This window comes from Ictalurus furcatus, chromosome 23, assembly GCF_023375685.1.
Source record: "Ictalurus furcatus strain D&B chromosome 23, Billie_1.0, whole genome shotgun sequence".
Classification (NCBI taxonomy): Eukaryota; Metazoa; Chordata; class Actinopteri; order Siluriformes; family Ictaluridae; genus Ictalurus; species Ictalurus furcatus.
The window spans coordinates 621,501-639,827 of NC_071277.1; the positions used below are offsets into that span (position 1 = coordinate 621,501).

At 39.9% G+C, this 18,327-nt stretch overlaps 1 protein-coding gene across 2 annotated transcripts in view; it reads left to right on the forward strand.

Annotated features, from left to right (window-relative positions):
- myripb (myosin VIIA and Rab interacting protein b) overlaps positions 1–18,327 on the forward strand; it is an 83,440-nt gene that overhangs the window by 28,238 nt on the left and 36,875 nt on the right. For both annotated transcript variants that reach the window (XM_053611462.1, XM_053611463.1), the window contains exons 3-5: positions 2,911–3,132; positions 14,119–14,255; positions 16,684–16,764. In XM_053611462.1, coding sequence (XP_053467437.1) covers positions 2,911–3,132; positions 14,119–14,255; positions 16,684–16,764 — 440 coding nt within the window. The remainder of the gene's footprint in view (positions 1–2,910; positions 3,133–14,118; positions 14,256–16,683; positions 16,765–18,327) is intronic.

An 18,327-nucleotide genomic window follows, 5' to 3' on the forward strand; every position in this document is an offset into this window, starting at 1 on the left:
ATGGCTCCTGCTGGCCAGATTTTCACCTGCTTCAAAACCGGTTTGGATCATCTGACGAGCAGTCTGTATGCTGGGATTAGCGTAACAGATGTGGTCTGAGTAGCCGAGGTGGGGGCGGAGCTCTGCACTGTACACGCTGGGGATGTTTGTGCGATCCAGCGTGTTCGCCCCTCTCATTGCAAAGTCCACATGTTGGTGAAATTTAGGGAGCACTGTTTTGAGATTTGCATGGTTGAAATCTCTGGCGATAATTAACAGTCCATCAGGTTGTGTGTTCTGCAGTTCACAGAGCACCTCCTTAGCATTAGCACTGGGGGGAATGTATACTCCGATTATCAGAACAGTGGTGAATTCCCACGGTAAATAAAATGTTCTGCACCTAACAGTCACAAACTCCACCAGCGATGAGCAGTAACTAGAAATTAGAACCAAGTTCCATCATTCCATGTTGATGTAAACACACAAGCCACCACAGTGTGCCTTAACGCACAGAGCTGCATTTCTGTCAGCACGAAACGAGGCAAGCCCGTCTATCTGAATGGCGGCGTCCAGAATTCAGTCGCTGAGCCACGTCTCAGTGAAAACAAAGATGCAGCAGTCTCTAAACTCACGCCGCGTTGCCTGCTGGAATCGGATGTAATCCAGTTCATTGTCCAGGGAGCAGACGTTGGAGGGCAGGATGGACAGGAAAGCCGGCCAGCTAGGGTTTGCTTTTAGCCTAGCATGGACCCTTGCCCTATTCCCACACTTCTGCTTCCTCGCACACCGCTTTCGACATCCTCTCCCCAGGCATCAGGTGACGCAGAGGACTAGAGGCCTGGTCTCTGCAGCAAGCTGAGATCGCAGAGCTTCTCCAGCAGATCATCATGCATGTCGGTTGTTGCACGACTTCTGTATTGTAGCAGTGTCTGGTGATGGTAAACATGAACACCGGTTTCTCTGATATCCATGTGCTGTAAAAAGACAGACTACAAGACAAAAATAGCAACACTTTGGATCTGGAGAGTGCTACTGACGCACTGCCATCTTGGATCAACAAGATCAACTGGAACTCAACCTGTAAGGTCGCCTCATTGACCTCTATCAGGATCAAGGCTGGATAGACCACTTCAAATGGTCTCACACTGGGGCTCAGGAGATGAGGTCGCCACGTTGAGCTCTGGCTGGAGCTCTGCAGGGGAGACCACCTTGTGGGTCTCAGGCTGGAGCTCTGGAGATGCAGTCACCATGTTGACTTCCAGCTGGGGCTCTGCAGGGCAGACCACCTTGTGGGTCTCAAACTGGAGCTCTGGAGATGAGGTCATAGAGGCCGCCCTGACACTGGAGGAAAAATCCCTTTAGAGGCCTTTCAAAGCCCTCAAAGGAAGCTGGAACATCCTGGTGAAATCGCACAGAATCAAACGCCGGTGTAAAGATCCCGGTGTGATGCTCCCTTCACTCTCCTGCTGCATCCATGTTGTAGGTGAATTATTCTGTCATATAATGGAGGTGCAGATGCATGCAAGTGCAGTTAAGAGCTTTTATTAAATATACAGGCAGACAAATCCAAATCGATAGGGCAAAATCATAGTCATAAAACAGGCGAGGGGTCAGGCGATCGGCAAATGGCATAAACAAGACAAAGCAAGGAGCAAAACAAGAAACAGGGAACAGGATCAAAAACCATGAGACAAGAGCAAAGATCAAGGTTCGGTATGGGTCTGGCGGAAAACACAGAAACGATACTTCGCCCTGAACAAAGATACACGAGGGGTTTAAATACTAAACATAATCAAAGAGGGATAATACAGAACAGCTGAGACATTAGGAACAACCAATAACATAACAGGGGCAGAGACAGGACAGAAACCAAAACAAAACACGTGTAACCGTAAACAGAGTCAAGGGCAGCCCGGAAGCGTGCAGGAAATCTGCAACACAATCCTTCTCATTGTAGAATGGTGAATTTCAAATTGTTTGGAGATGGCCTTATAACATTCAACCTAGCTTCAACATCTGATCTGATGTGAGACAAAAGAGTGTGAGAGAGATCCAGAAGGGGAGAAGAGAAAAGCAGAGTGTTTTAATTTTTCACACCGTACAGCATTGATTACTCCACATGACTTCCACTTTCTCCTTCAGATTCTCTCTCTCTTCATTTTATCTTAGAAGTGTTTTTCTTTTTCATTCACTCTCTCATGTTGTCCCTTTATCTTACTTTACAGCTGACTGTATTACTCACTTCCCCTTTTATTCACACCCACACACACTCCTGTCTTTGTCCACTTTCTTCAATTATACTGCTTTTTATTTATTTATTTTTATCCTAATATTTGTCTTTTTCCCGTCACTCTCATCCTGACTGTCTCGGCCTCCATCTAAGTTCTTCCCACTCCTCTCTCTTTTTCTTCCTGTCTTTGTCCATGTGTATATTAACACTTTCTTCCCTGATTCACTATCTCTTTTTCTCACTTTCCATATTTTCCTTTTTGGTCCCTATCCAATTTTATATTCTCTGTCCCTCATTATTTCTCTCTCTTTCCTATCTCTCTCATCCCTCTCTATCTCACCATCCACCCCTCCATCATTATCCACTCTCTTCCCTCATCTGTCTATCTCCTAACCATTTCCAGTTCTCTCCATTCCCCCTCTTGTTTTCTCCTTGTTATCTGCTCCCATTCTCTGTCCACACTTTCCACCTTCATCTCATGCCCTCCCTTTCTTTTCTTTTTTACCCCTCTGTCTCTACTCACCCATCTTAACCTTTCCATCTTTTCTCTTTCACTGCCCCTCTCAATCTCATATTTTATGTCTCTCTGTCTTTATATATCTATCCACTTTTATCTCACATTTATGTCTCCTCTTTCTAAACACTTCCTACTTTCTCTCCACTCTCTCATTTGCTCCCTCCCTTCCTATTTCTCTGTGTAGTGATTTGAAGCATGAGCTGGAGGAGGAGGGTGCACGCTGTCTGCTGCTGGCCAAGCAGTGCGGCTTTAATGAGCAATGCTGCATTCGCTGCTGTGGGCCATTCAGCTTCTTTCTTAAGCCGCGCCGTGTGTGCCTCGACTGTCGTTACAACGTCTGCAAAGCCTGCTGCTCCTACAGACAACACGAGAATGGCTATGTCTGTGCATTTTGCCACAAGAGCAGGTCAGTAAGCACGCACACACCATCTCTCTCTCTCGCTCACACACACACACACACACACACACACACACACACACACACACACACACACCAAACGGTCATCTGCATGCACCAGCAGAAAAATTGTTAAATTTCTTGTTGTTCAGTTTAACTTTATGTGAGTATGATTTAACAGTACACACCCAGGGTTAGAGAAAGAAGGGCTACATATAAGTATCCCATTCAAGGTGGTTCTATAAATAAACAAACAAACAATACATGCCATATTGGTTTGTACAGACACCAGGAAACACATGCACATGCACACCGCTATATACGGAACAAGATGTAATATATGTGCCCAAATAAACATGAATACACTCGTATAAGGTTTTGCATTTAATTTGCTGCGCGTTTATTGTATGTGTGACCTAAGGGGCTTCTTTAAATGGAGAAGAGAGAACAGAGGACTCCTGCATGTGACGGATAGAGCAGGGAATAGAGGAGAAAGGCATGAGCAGATAAAGGGAGGGGCGCTTTGATATAGCCCCCTGGTTTACTGGACAAATGCTTTTCAAACACTAAGGATAATGGAAGCACAGAGAGGGAATGAGAGGGAGTGTGTGTGTGTGTGTGTGTGTGTGTGTGTGTGTGTGTGTATGTATATATATATATATATATATATATATATATATATATATATATATATATGTATATATATATATATATATATATATATATATATATATATATATGTATGTATATGTATATATATATGTGTATGTGTGTGTGTGTGTGTGTGCGTGTGTGTGTCTGTTTAGTGTTTATCATCTCTAGAAGTTACTAGAGAGACATTGGTTGAACCTGTGCCAGTTTGTGGAGCCAAGATGATATAGAAAAGAAACAGTGGAATGATAGAGTTGGATCAGACTGTACTGTGTCAAAATTGTTGAAAAGGGGGAAGGTGTGTGTATGTGTGTGGATATGTACATGTGTTTGGGAAGAGGATAGTTAGAGTAGTGCATTTATTTAGAGTACATTTAAATGGAATCAAATGAAAATGTTCTAATATGCTAAACTAAAACATCCTGTTTCTCTGAAAACTTTGTGTACTACACTGAACTTTATTACATCTACTAGAATTACTGAAATATACATGCATATATGTTATATAACAAATATTGCTGCACATTAGAATGTATCAAGCAATGATTCCTGCCATCTGTGTGTGACAGAATTTTAGCAGAGGTAGTGCCCACTACACACCCACAAAACTGATTTCTTAAGCGTGGCTTTAAGAATAAATTCTTTTACCCAGCAAGCTGATGTGAGCTGACAACAAGAATAGCAATGGCACTGAAAATATAGACAAAAAGTGTGCGGTAGGCAGACAATCTCAAAGTGTCTTGGTCACATAATATTACCTTAGCTTTCGTCTAAAGTAAACGTACAGTATTTGTGCATTTGATCTATTGAGATTTGAAAATTCTTTTTACCAATTTTTTCTCAAAATGTGGTTTTGTTAATGGAGGTTTTCTGGTGTGATTGTATATTTATCTAGATATTTATGCTAGGTGCATTGTTCAATGGAAAAAGAACAATATCTGTTTACAAGTGTCAAAAGGCTCCCTGTTGGTAACAGAAGTTAAGGTTAGGGTAAGATTCAGGTACAAGCATAGCATTAATTAGCTCCATTAATAAATGTAAATGAGATTTCCGCACAAGAATAGTAAGACAAATGTGTGTGTGTGTGTGTGTGTGTGTGTAGGTATGTTTATGGATTCTATGCTGACTCAGACATTACAGAACAGACTCTCACACGTACAGAGTGTTAGCACCTTCTGTGACCCATTCAACATTTAAATTTTTGTGTAAGACTGTGTGTACTTTTGTATATTTCACTTTCACTGTACAAACACAGATGGCCACATTGTGGTGTGTGTTTTTTGAGGGGTTGCATGACTCATACATGATAATTTTTACTAGTAACTGAAAAGAAGAATTCGCCTAGTGATGTTTTCCATAGTTAAAGCAAAAAAACTGATTCAAGACATCACTTTTTTAGGCTGCTCTATTACTGCAGTTAAATGCTGATAAACAACAACAGGTTGTGTACAACCTGGCAGCTGAAATGATTGATTCTGAAACTTAGACTATGTGGTAGTGTGGAAGCTTATTAACAGAGTTGTCCTCATAGCTCAATGCCTGGCCTTCCATGGATGGAGGATGGTATGTCTACAGTATTGTCTGTGATGTTTTTTTTATATGTGCAACTCTGCACAAAGTTCAAGTCTTGATCGGCCTGTCAGCTGGTCAGCTGGCATGCACTGCACTAAACTAGCTGAGTGGGATTGGATAGTAATGCGTAACCTGCAGCACATAAAGTACTCTTTCACACAGCATTGATCATGATGGAATTCACTCTGCCACACTGCAAAGATTTAATTTACATTATATTTAGTTTTAAAGGACAACAAAAATAACTGCAGCAGGATTTCTATTGGAAACAGAGCGTGATTAAAAAACAATTCCATGCACACCTTTACACTTACATCAAGCTGATAATGTTCTGATAATGTGTGTGCATGCCTGTGTTTATCTCAGGAGTGTGTGTGTGTGTGTGTGTGTGTGTGTGTGTGTGTGCAGCTAGACTAGATGGTGCCACAGCAATTAAAGAGGTACAATCAATTAAAATGGTTTTAAATCCTTGTTTTGCACATTTTCATTTGATTCTATTTCTATATACTATAAATAAATGCACTACTATAACTCTCCTCTTCTCAAACACACACACAGCTCCTGAGACATGTTTGAGTACACTTAGCACCTTCCAGGAAATCAACAGAAAGAAGAATTAGGGTTTAATGTTGAGCAGCTTGAAGGTTATGAGCAGTTTTATTAATTTGGAATTTATGGTGCCCACCAGAAGTTAATTTAGAGAAAACATCTTTGAGGCCCATAGGTGCTGGTCTTTCATATAAAGTTTATATAAGGTATAAAGTTTGGTCTGAATACATCACACTGCTGTGGAGATATGACCTTACATATACATCAATTTTATTTGCACATTTAACTTGTATTTAAATGTAATTATATATATATAATTTATATATCAATTTAGAATGTCATCATGCACATAATAACCTCTCCCCTAGTACTGTGCTCTGAGTGGATGCACACAGATACTTAATTTTCATGAAAGACAACAAATTAGAGACCTCTGGATACTTGTATCGGTATCAATGCAAAACTATGCTCATGAACTGTTACTCATACTCATAAAAATGCTTTGATAACAAACCCCAATACCACACAACGTAGTGTAAGTACAACGTTCACTGCGCAGATGTTGCCGCACAATGAAACGGCAAAACACAATGTCAGTGCTTTGGAGGTACTTCAACGACACAAGTCAAAGCATAGGAAACTGTGTTCTGCCAAAATATTTGGAAGAGGTGTAAAAACAAGTTCATACAATACAAATAACTTGATAAAACTTCTGAATACTGAACATAAAAGTGACCGTGATGAATTTACCACTAGCTGCAGCATGCAACAATCAACTTTGCAAAAACATTAGCAAGGTGAGAAAAAAAAATGTGAGCAAATAACCACAGGCCATTGAAAATAAGCCATTCACCCAGTATATTGTTACTGATGATCAACCACTGTCAGTCATTGACAACGTGAGATTTTGACACTTTATGATTTGAAGCGAAAGTACAACATTTTCATGTCACAGAGACTGTGTTACCAAAGATGCACCACTTTGTGAAAAAGCATATCATGAGCTTGTTACATGGTGTAACAGCAGTCAGCTTTACTACTGATATTTTTACTAGTAGTGTATGTCCGGTGTCTGTCATAAGCTTAACTGCATGATGGATAGGCAGATTTCACTCTCAAACAGACTGTGCTGCAAGGAAACCAGTTTTGTAGCTCGCATACAGGCTAGGCAATAGCGAGTGTATTTGAGGAAATGCTTGTAACGTGGGCCATTCCAAAAGCTTCTGTCCACATTGTGCCACATGATAATGCCAAAAATACAATAAAGGGGGCTGATGCTGAACTGCCAAGCCTTTTAGAGTGCTCACACACTCCATTTGGTTGTGACAGAGGGTCTTCTATCACAGTGAAGTGTTGCTGATGCTGTGGCAGTCAGACACAAAATAGATGTAATTCATTTAGATTCATTATAACATTAAAACAGACATTTTTGTGCTTGTTTGTGGTTTGTTGTTTTGTATTATTTATTTTTATTGTGGTTGTTTATTAATATTAGGGGGCCAAGCACAGAAGGTGCACAGGCATCCTACTGTTATTCTACCTTTTCTTATTATTATTCTATTATACTTCTTCTTCTGGTTAGGGTGACTATGGCAGCCCATAAAACTATATGGTAAAAAGATGTGAAATTTGGCTCACTGATTGGGAGGAGTCCACGGAATATTCTGCCCAGTTTTGGGCCGAGTGTTGTAGCACCACCATTGGGTCAAAATTGGGCCAAAAATTCCTAATTTGGAAGTACGTTTATGGCCATCGCTTTTGAACCATGTATCCAAAATTTTTAAACCTGGGTCAAGATGAGTTCAACACACCCTGTGACATCATTCTATTTTCACCTACTAGCATTTTCAGGACCATAACTTCAGGCTATTCAACAAATTTCATTTCAGTAACAATAACATTCTTAAAATGCTTACATCTGACTTCTCCTCCAAATTTTGCCCAACTGTCACCAAATTTGGCTATCATCAACTTGAGACCCATCTGAACAAAAGTTCTCAAAGGAATTTTGATAGTAAAAACCATTCTCCTGTAATGGGCTGGCAAATGCAAAAACAGAATGTGAGGATGTATCTCGGCACTGCATCTTTATATCATGAAACATCAAAATATCTTCAGGACCATGCCCTAAATGTACCTAAGAAGTTTTATGACTGCACCACTGAACTCAAGAACTGTAACAACTTTTTTATTTTCTTTATATCATTTGAAGAATTTGTGCTAAACTCACAGTTCATATTTTCTATATGATGGAGTATGTTGAAGTGAATGCACACCAACATCTGAAATTCAAGTGCCGAATAACATGCCAAAGATACTTACATCTACCTTCCACTTTTGCTACTCCTCCTACAAATTTTCACCAAATTTGGCTCACATCATCTTGAGACCTGTCTAAACAAAATTATCAAAGGAACACTGATGTTCAAAACTGTTCTCCCATAACAGATTGGCGAATGCATGAAACTACACCAAGCCTGTGTTCTTGGTCCCTGAAAATGTTGTTTGCAGTTTTAATTATTATTATTACTATTATTATTATTTCTATTATACTTTATTGCTGTATTATTGACAATTTACTGATTTAGATATGGTTGACAGTTCACAAAATTCCCTCTTAACATTTACTTTTAGGTAATTACTATTTACTAAATAATAATTTGGCATAAAGCCTAGTGTGCATGTCCTCAGTAAATTGTTGTAGATATAAGGATAGGTTATTCTCAAACACCAAAAGTAACAAGGAAGCCAAAAGAATTGTGATGCTAGAGCTACAGAAAATATCTGCTGGAGAGGCAGCCAGACTCAAGAAATGGGAGGAATTGCATACTAAAAGGCTTTGCAGGGACCAGCCCAGCAGCAGTCTGGATAGCATGTTTGATGAAATTGCAGATGAGCATGCATATGCAGCTAAGCAGTGTTCCAGCAGCTGATGCCATACAGTTGGAAACATACCTTGGAAAGAACACACTGCCTTGTTGAGACAAACCCATTCAGTACTTGTCAGTTAATAAAATACAATATTTTATTTATAAGATATTGTTCAGCCACACATTCTTAATGAAACAAGAAATAGGCTTACAGCCAAACATGCAGAGATGCTGCTCATTATTAAAAAGAACCTGCCAGTTCCGTTTTTTTTTAAAGGATTCCTAGTGCACAGACATCCAAGTTTCACTCTAGGAACCAATTGTTTGAGGATTTGGTTGAAACTGTACCTAAAATAAGTTAAAATGGAGTCTTTAGTGCTCACCTGCATTGTTCACAAATTGTCCTACAACTCATGTTGTGAAATCATGACAGAGAAATTGTTGTATAAAAAGTTGAATAAACAATCTTTATTCAAATCATCTGTCTCTAATGCTGTTACTAAAAATACTTAGTATTGTATTGTTGAGTACAAAAGCTAAACTATTGGTACTCGTACTCTGTCTTAGCCCTCAGCTAAGATCCAGCCTGTGTTCTTCTGCAGTTATATATACATACACACACACAGTGAATGATGTGCTTCTGCCAGACAGAAGGTCTTGCTTCGCCAGAAACTTTGTGTGGTACTTTGCAATGTTTCAGCCATTGCATCCATCATTGAATGAATGATGCTGCATTGGAGTTCAGCAGTTTAGCAGTATACTAAAAAGAAGTTCCATCTAGCATCTTAGTAACATGTTCTTCAGTTATTTTGTTTGATTTTGTTTAAAAAAAAACAGCAACATAGTGTTTGCTTTTTAGAGAATTTTACAAATACAGCCCTTTTGAAAGCTAGGACACTTAACTCTGCAAAGAAACCTTATGGAACGTTTTTCTTTTTCCAGTGGATGGTGACTGGCTCACCAATTTTCCAGTGATCCCTTATTCAGACACAAGTTCCCTGCCATTTGAGCCATGCTGCACATAAGTACTTCCACAGAATTTGGTTGTGCTTCATGCACAGGTACCACATGTTTGTCGGGAGCTGGGAAATGTGGATTATGATTATGTCAGAATACAGACATAATACAGAGTTAAACAAGAGTAATCCATAGCAGGATTTATGTATTTACCCGAGTGAGGAATGTAAATCTGGATATTAGGGGTTAACCAAAGAACTCTAGAAAAACCCGAAGAGTGTACATATGCATACTGTGATGGGGTAACATTATTCTATAATTACCACAATGAACCCACTTACATAAAGCCATTTCCTTGCATTAAGCCAATATATCATTGCCCCTGCGTGTCATGTTTATCTAATTCAATGTCATACTAAACTTGAATATGAACAAGCAAGACCATCTTCATAGAATTTCATACAAAACATTCACAAAATAAGATGTGACTGCTAAACACATCTCTCATCCTAAAAATTTTTATAGCTCTTTAAATAAGCTGCTTTGTGTGACTTCTTATGACTTTGCTATTGTGATACCATGTTGCTGTAGTAATCTTCCATCAGGATAAAAGGTTAGCTGTTGCTTCTGTGTGTCTCTTGTTGAGGGCTCCATAAAGCCTGATCTTGTCTGGTGATGAGTTTGAAGAAAATTATTTTTCTTCATTTAATTTTCTTTTTCAGTTTTTTAACCACCTACAATGAATGTCTTTCACTCATAGTCTCACTTCTTCTATAAGCCTTGTGTCATGTATCAAGAAACTCTGGACTCCACTTCCCATCAGCCACTGCACTGCACTAGCTGTCACATGACCACCTGCACCTGACTCACGTTTTGCTAATGAGCACTTGTGTGTGTATATATAGTCCTTGTCTGCACTGTTTGCTGGTTTTTTGTTGTCCTAGACTCTTGTCGTTCGTGTCTCGGTGTTTTGTGTCATGCCACAGTGTTATTCCAAGTTGTCTTAGTGTCTTTGTTTCATAGTACGTTGGTTTCAATAAATGTCATTATCTGCACTTGCTTCTGGCTCAACCTCGATACGTGACAGAATGAAAGACCCTTTATCAGAAGCAGCAGATCACCAAGATGGACGCCTGGTTTGCAGCGTATGAGGAGTGGTATAGAGGACTATTGGAGCAGGGAAGAAGGACAGATGAACTACTCGCTCAGAATAACCGCATGCTAGGCCTGCCACAGCCAGACAGACCATGCACCAGGCCACACCCGGCGTTCATAAAGGACTACGCCATGCCACGCCGACAGAAGGGGGAATCTGTGGTCAGGGCTGAGACCAACTCCCACCCTCCCTCCCCTATTATGGCTCTCGTTCAACCTTCATGTTCAGTGGAGGACGTCACTCTGCCTCCATGTTCCGTGAGAGACGTCGCTCCATCTCCTACCGGACTCAAGAATTCCCCACTGTTCAGCTGCCTCAAGGTCGCTCTGCCTTCCTGCTCGGCTGAGGTCGTCGCTCTGCCTTCCTGCTCGGCTGAGGTCGTCGCTCTGCCTTCCTGCTCGGCTGAGGTCGTCGCTCTGCCTTCCTGCTCGGCTGAGGTCGTCGCTCTGCCTTCCTGCTCGGCTGAGGTCGTCGCTCTGCCTCCATGTTCCGCTAAAGACGTTGCTCCTTTTCTTTGCTGCGCTCAGTATGTCGCTCCCCCTTCCTGCTCCACGGAGGACATCGTTCCCCCTTCATGCTCCGCGGAGAGCATCGTTCCTCCCTTGGGCCTCACGGAGAACCTCGCTCCTCTCCCTGGCCTTGCAGAGAACCTCGCTTCTCTCCCTGGCCTTGCAGAGAACCTCGCTTCTCTCCCTGGCCTTGCAGAGAACCTCGCTTCTCTCCCTGGCCTTGCGGAGAACCTCGCTTCTCTCCCTGGCCTCGCGGAGAACCTCGCTTCCCCCTGGAGCCTCGCGGAGAACCTCGCTCCCCCCTTGAGTCTCATGGAGAACCTCGCTCCCCTCTCCTGTCCTGTGGAGGACGTCGCCCCGCTTTCATGTTCTGGCGAGGACGTCGCCCCGCTTTCATGTTCAGCCGAGGAAGTATCTCTGCCTCCCTGTGCCGTTGTGGAAGCCTCTCGGCCTCCTGGTTCTGCTGGGGACGTTTTGCCCAGGGGGCCAGGACCACCAGATGGAGGACGTATAATTTTGGGCGCTCCGGGAGTAGCGCCCTTGGGGGAGGGTTCTGTCATGTATCAAGAAACTCTGGACTCCACTTCCCATCAGCCACTGCACTGCACTAGCTGTCACATGACCGCCTGCACCTGACTCACGTTTTGTTAATGAGCGTGTGTGTGTGTGTATATATATATAGTCCTTGTCTGCACTGTTTGCTGGTTTTTCGTTGTCCTAGACTCTTGTCGTTTGTGTCTCGGTGTTTTGTGTCATGCCACAGTGTTATTCCAAGTTGTCTTAGTGTCTTTGTTTCATAGTACGTTGGTTTCAATAAATGTCATTATCTGCACTTGCTTCTGGCTCAACCTCGATACGTGACACCTTGAAGTCATGCCTCAATACTCAATATGGGAGAAAGAGAGAGAGAGAGGTCCAAAGTTTAAAAACAGGAGACCAGAGGTCACTTAAAATATTTCAGTCATCTCGGTTAGTCTGCCAACTCCCCCCACACATTTTTTTAAGTAAGCATAAATGTACCAATGTTACCTTAGTCTGAGAGGAGAAGGAGAACTTAAGAAAGTGAAACTGAGGATCGGAGACTGTAAGGGTGAAAAGAAAACGCAGTTATGGAATGGTTATGGAACATCATCTTGCATGGACATTCAAATGAAGACGATTGATGTTGGTTTTTATTGATTTGCAGCAATTCAGTTGATGTGATACTGTTTGAAAGATAGACAGGGCCATGTTGAAATTGATGTATCTGCAGTAGTTAGGTGGGAGATCACCCTTGGCAGATGTTTGAGAATCCTCTGCTTCTTGTATATGAGCCACTTTGTGTTTGTCTGCTTCCATTTCTGTCTCAGTGACATTTCCCAGCACAGCAGTCATACACCTGCAACAAATTACAGCTTACATAACACAAAGTGTAGAAAAAGACTTTGCATTTCAAATACCAAGGCTCTCTCTCTCTCTCACTCACACACACACACACACACACATCTCAAACCAATCTCCTATGATAGAGCTTGAATGAGATTGATTGTTGTTCCAGAGGGGAACCCTAAGGACCTTGTAAACAATTATGCCTGTAATTTTCATTTGTTTTTACTTTATAAAAACATTATACTTGTCTTGTTATATTTAGTCTCTGCATTATAGTAATACACATTATTTCTTATATTTATGAGGCCGATGAAAAAATAAAGATCTTTAAAAGTCTAAAGGAAATTATTCAGATCAGGATTTTTTAAACAGAAATGTTCAACCAAACGAGTTCACCAACTGGTTACGATATTAGAAGCTGTAAATAAGACCATATACCGCCATATTCCTACCATAATTAGAAACTGACAGCATAATCACATCACATCTTGATGTCTGCTTGTGTTCATGTGTTCACTACAAACAGAAAATATATTTCATGTTACAATGGCAAAAGAAACAAACCTAAATTTGGTCATGGATTTGCTGTTGATTTATAAAAATGGGATTATTATTGATTCAAATAGTTGGAATTATTACAGCTGCAAATTTAAAAAATGCTTTTATTTTATAGCATTCCCTCGGTTTTGACAGGAAATTAGGAGACGGGAGGCAGGCTTGGGACAACTCAAAAGGGAGCTAATTATTTTTCTTTTTATTCTCTTTCACTTCTCAGTGATTTTAGCACCACGCTCCAATGCTCTCACAAACATAAATACATACAGTGTCCTCTAATAATATTGGCACCCTTGGTAAATATGAGCAAAGAAGGCTGTGAGGATGGTGTTAATAGATCCATAATCAGTTCATTATATGTCCTTAGTTCTGGGTATTGTTTACTGTGAATTAGCTATATTCAAATCAAGCATATGGTAGACCACGGAACTTTATTTCATCAGCTTTCAGTCTCTGTTTGGAAAGAAAATATGGAATAGTACAGTCTGATTAATGTCGAACTCTACAAAAACTAGAAAAGAATTATTAACATAAAAAGTTTAATTGTATTTGATATCTGGGGACCAATTCCACTTGGTGGAGTCACTGGTTACTTAAAGTCCAGATGAAACTGTGAGCTGTTAGTGAAATGCTAACTTTAGAGAAAACCCCAAACTACCAATTTGATTCCTGTTTACCTGAATCTGTTAATGGTATAATGCTTTTTGTTCCCCCCTACTTATGTGTGTGTGCGCGTGTGTGTGTGCACGCGCGTGTGTGTGTGTGTGTGTGTGTGTGTGTGTGTGTGTGTGTGTATGTGTGTGTACAGACTCCTGAGGGCCCAGTCTTTGGAGTGGTATTATAACAACGTCAAGAGTCGCTTTAAGAGGTTCGGCAGTGCTAAAGTCCTCAAGACCCTCTATAGGAAGCACATCATTGAGAGAGGAGCATTATCAGAGTTGCAAGGTAGGCTATTTCTACACACACATGTGCACAGTATTAATATGTGGGTCAATATGAAGAAAGCTTTTTCTATGAAAAACAAACTTATTTTTATTTAATAAAAATACATTTTATTCAATTAACAATCTTAATCTGGCTCAGTGCCATAAAAATGGAGGTATTTATTTACTAAACAGTGTAAGATGACAGAAGGTGACAGTTGCAGTGAATGGTACAATATGTCAGTTGTATACACAGAGCTGAACAAATATTTCGAGTGAGTGTTTGATGAGTGTGCTTATATAGGGTGTGGTGGTAAGAGTCCAGGTATGTGTAATCAGAAATTGGGTGACTGAACATGACAATGAGTGTGGTGTGTGGCTGTTGTAGTCCACTGAGTCCATGTTTGTAGTCTGAGGTGCAATTCTACCCGGAAATGTGCCCTTCACCTCATTCCAGATAATATTCACTTACTTCCAGTAATCTAACAATTATGGATGCATTGTGGCAGCGGTGTCCAAACCTTTTCCAAGAGGGTCCAGATTAGACACATCAAAATACAAGTTACCAAAATATTATTTTAAAGCTCCAATATAGTCAATTTAATTTTAGCGGAATAACTTCAGCAGGATATCACCTGACAGCTGTAGTTGTGACGCACAAGATGGTATTCATAAATTTGTGCTTTTTTTCAGAAGAAATAACATTGACCAGTTTAGTCAACGCCCCTTTCAAGAATTCACGACAGGTTTTCCATGCTTATTGGTTTGAAGCATTACCATGTATAAGTTCTAGAAAAGTACTGTGCCTCATGTCCTCTGATAAATTACCCTGCTTCTGACAGGATAGCTTATAGCTGCTTCAGTTTCTCTGCCCTCTCATCCTCTGAATATTTTTTGCAATGCCCATGATTTGTTTCATAATAACTCATGATATTAAATTCCTTAATTACTGCAACAGACATACGAGGCACACATTTTGTCCCAATTTCCCCTCAAGCAGCGCTGCAGTATTGCAGCGTGCTCGGAAACCCGAGGCGCGAGCTTGTTGCACGAGCCCGATGCTTTTGGGTCTTCATTGACATTGACTTTGTTTACTTTGGATACGTGCTTTTGTTGTGGTTTATGTCCTGTCTCCGCCCCTGTACTGTCATTGGTTGTTTCCCGTATGTGTGTCACCATTGTTTTCAGCTGTCCTGTGTTTCACCCCTGATTACGTTTGTAGCTACCTGCTACAGCCCTGCATTGGATGCTTTTTTTGTGCTCCCTTATGAAGACATTAAGTAAAGATTGTATATATTTCTCAAAATCCTGTTTCCAGTGTCTCTCTGAAGTGGTTAGAGAGCTAGGATTTCAGCACCACACCTGGTGTTTGATTCCCATCCGTGACATAAATATTTGATCATCTCTACCTATGCCAACATTTAGTAATTTTTTATTTGTTACCAATAAAATAATTCAGTCAGTATTTATATTTTAGATTTATGTTTCTGTGGGGTTGAACATCCTCAAAAGAGGGTTGTAAGAAATAGGAAAGGATTTTGCCTGCTCCTGAGCTGTGTTTGTGTTAAGAAGGAGTACCGTGAAGCAGTACAGCAGGGGTCGGGAACCTCTGGCTCGCGAGCCATGTGTGGCTCTTTCAGTGATTTCCTATGGCAACAATAAAAACAATGACGAAAGCTAGTGTATCAATTCAGTTAAAACTCTACATATTTTAAAATATTACATAATTCATAATCGATGACGGTTTGTCATGTATACACCAACCAATTGTGATGTGGCACAGCAAGCTCAAATTTCATTTGAGCGGTAATTTCCTGGTCTAATTCATAAATCAGTTGAAAACTACATAGCCAGTCTGTTTTCAGTTTTTTAACAAAGGTGAAATGACTAAAAGAAACAAAGACGACAAGTATCCTTCTTTCCAGAAAGAATGGACAGACAAATTTGCATATTTGGAACTCATATTAATGGTAAGCAGTGTTCAATTTACTCTTACTTATGTACTGCATCTTGTATTGAATTAAATCAAGTCAAAGTGCCACCTGCAGACCTATTAGGTGAAGAACACGCAAAATGTGCAATGACCTTTATTACGTTACGGCTTTTTATAATTATGCAATAATAGTAAAGATAATAACTAATAATAATAATAAGAAGAAGAAGAAGAAGAAGAAGAAGAAGTAGTATATAAAAACATCAAAAATATGTCAACTTTTCTCTGGATCTTTAAAGAAAAAAAACTTTTTTTTGGCCATTATGTATCTTCCAGCTGAAAAGTTTCCTGACCTCTGCAGTAGAGTAAGCACTTGTGTAAGAAAAAAATTGGCTTACACACAACCATTAGCAATATGCTGGTGTTAATACTACACAAAATAAAACTTAGTGACATTTTTAATACTCTTTGTCACCCTCTGAGACTGTCTCCTCTCTCTCTGTCCATGTTTATCCAGAGGTGAGTGCCCCTGAAGGCAGCAATGATAATGATGGCAGTGTGTGTGGCAGTGACTCGGCATTCTCCAAGCAAAGTGAAAGTAAGCTCTAAAGTGTACCGTACTGTGTACTGTGTAATGTTTGTGTAATGTATGCTAGCAAACTGACCAACAGTTTTTCCAAACAATATACTTCAATATATATACATATAAACACACACATACACAAACATATACATATATTAGCTTGGCAGGCTAAGGCATAATAGAGATCACGAAAAAGGTTTCAAACACTGTGACAAATAGAGATGCACCGATGCTAAATTTTTCAGCTGATACCGATAACCGATTATTCAGAGTGATATCGGCCGATACCGATAGTTCTGCCTTTTATGCCTTCTTTTAAATGAATAATTAATTCCACAATTCTGAAAGAAATGCGAATAAAAACTTTATTCTCTCCATTTCAGCAAGTTGTTTCACAGTAACTGGTCTCAAACAGAAAACACATTACTCTAATTAACATTAACACATGAACTAAATTCTGAAGATTAAAGTAAGATTTCTTAACTTATTGAATATTATTAATTTATATTAACATTGACTGAATTCTAAAAAACCTCCTGTTAGTCTCACATTCACTCACCACAAACAAAAGCATTTCTACTTCATCATTGAACATCAAACTGGTAATCTATACCAGTTTTTTTTATGATATTAACTCATTAACATTAACTGGATATGAAACGTACTACTCTACAAATATTTTTCTGTCCAATATATACTTTTTGTCAACTCAGCTTCATTTAAATCTTTCACTGGTGTACTGATGCTTTAATTCAGTACGAGCAGCATGGCAAAACATTTTTTTGACTCGACACCCCGATCTTTGTTGGTAGCCCACTTCTGGGGAGGGTAACAATGGTGTTGAATTTCCTCCATTTATACACAATCTGTCTGACTGTGGATTGGTGGTAGAGATGATTTTGTCAACTTTTCCAGCCTGATGAGCATCAAAAACTCTTTGAGGTTCTGAGAAATCTCCTTTGTTCATGCCATGAAACACTTCCACAAAAATATCTTGTGAAGATCAGACTTTGATAGGTCCCTGTTCTTTCAAGAAAACAGGGCGCTCACTCACACCTGATTGTCATCTCACTGATTGAAAACACCTGACTCTAATTTTACCTTCAAATTAACTGCTAAACCTAGAGGTTCACATAATTTTGCCACTCAAAGATATGTAATATTGGATCATTTTCCTTAATAAATAAATGACAAAGTATACTATTTTGTCTCATTTGTTTAATTGGGTTCTCTTGGTCTACTTTTAGGACTTGTGTGAAAAACTGATGATGTTTTAGGTCATATTTATGCAGATATATAGAAATTCACTTCCAAGCACCACAATTTTAAATATATGAAACTCATTCAAATACTTTTGTCAGCTTCCAATCTCCATATAATATGAACTCTTTATACACCGATCAGCAATAACATTAAAACCCCCTGCCTAATATTGTGTAGGTCCCACTTGTGGCACCAAAACAGTTCTGACCCTGACTTGCTGTTGTATCTGGCACCAAGCCATTAGCTGCAGATCCTTGATGTCCTGTAAATTGCAAGGTTGGGCCTCCATGGATCGGACTTGTTTGTCTAGCACAT